Raw genomic sequence first — 1359 nt, 5'->3', positions numbered from 1 at the left:
ATTCAATTATATATATATTATATTATATATATATATATATTATATATATATATATATATATATATATATATATATTATATATGCTGAGACTCCCTTCGGTCATGACTGACTATGGGATTGCACCTAGAAAGTTACCCTCCAAGGCACAAGTCCGGGAAGGTTGCTTATGGAAGACAAGCAGTCGCCCATGTATACCGGCCTCCCCTCTCCACGCCACCAGTGTTATCCAAGGGAAAGGCAAAGGCCGATACAGCTTGGCACCTGTGACGTCGCAACTCATTTCTACAGCTGAGTGAACTGGAGCAACGTGATCTAAGGTGTCTTGCTCAAGAACACAACACGCAGCCCAGTCCGGGATTCGAACTCACAACCTTATGATTGTAAGCTCGATGCTCTAACCACTGAGCCATGTGCCTTCATATCTATATGCACCTTAATATATATATTATATTGTTGTTGTTGGCACTCCGTTGCTTACAACGTCGACGGTTCCAGTTGATCCGATCAATGGAACAGCCTGCTCATCAAATTAATGTACAAGTGGCTGAGCACTCCACAGACACGTGTACCCTTAACGTAGTTCTCGGGGATATTCAGCGTGACACAGTGTGACAAGGCTGGCCCTTTGAATTACAGGCACAACAGAAACAGGAAGTAAAAGTGAGAGAAAGTTGTGGTGAAAGAGTACAGCAGGGTTTACCACCACCCACTGCCGGAGCCTCGTGGAGCTTTAGGTGTTTTTGCTCAATAAACACTCACAATGCCCGGTCTGGGATTCGAAACTGCGATCCTATGACCGCAAGTCTGCTGCCCTGACCACTGGGCCATTGTGCCTCCATATATTATATATATATAATATATTATATACAAATATAATATATATGTGTGCCTATGCATTTCATATAGTGAAACAAACAAAATTCCCTTCATTTGATTCATGACCACTACATTAACATAGAGAGTACAACTAAACTATACAGCTCTGCACCACACTAAATCGTACAGATCTACAATATACCACACAACACAAGGTGATGTTTCAACAAATTGTAATGTTAAAAGAAATTAATATGAAAATATTACTTACCTGTTTTCCTTCTGACAAGGTTTTTGGCAGCAGAACTCCCAGATAAATTAATCCAAAATATATCATGATAAGTTTTACTTCCATGTTTGGTTTTGAGAGAGAAACATAAATGTATCTTTATGTGTGTGTCGATATAGAGTATATATATATATATATATATATATATATATATTGTTAACTCTCTCTGTATATTTATGTTTCTGTGTGCCTATGTTTGTCTCTGTGTGTGTGTGTGTGTGTGTTTATTTATGTATATTTAAGAATAATTTCTT

The 1359-nt window shown here is 38.0% G+C and overlaps 1 protein-coding gene across 2 annotated transcripts in view; it reads right to left on the bottom strand.

Annotated features, from left to right (window-relative positions):
• The window catches only part of LOC106874541 (tyrosine-protein phosphatase 10D), a 96098-nt gene extending 94750 nt beyond the window's left edge, over positions 1-1348 (bottom strand). For both annotated transcript variants that reach the window (XM_052971109.1, XM_052971111.1), the window contains exon 1: positions 1088-1348. In XM_052971109.1, the coding sequence (XP_052827069.1) occupies positions 1088-1171 (84 nt within the window). In that variant the 5' untranslated portion in view covers positions 1172-1348. The remainder of the gene's footprint in view (positions 1-1087) is intronic.
• Between the last annotated feature and the right edge of the window lie 11 nt (positions 1349-1359).

The sequence above is a fragment of the Octopus bimaculoides genome, chromosome 10, assembly GCF_001194135.2.
Source record: "Octopus bimaculoides isolate UCB-OBI-ISO-001 chromosome 10, ASM119413v2, whole genome shotgun sequence".
NCBI lineage: Eukaryota > Metazoa > Mollusca > Cephalopoda > Octopoda > Octopodidae > Octopus > Octopus bimaculoides.
This window is presented reverse-complemented; position numbering and strand designations above follow the sequence as displayed.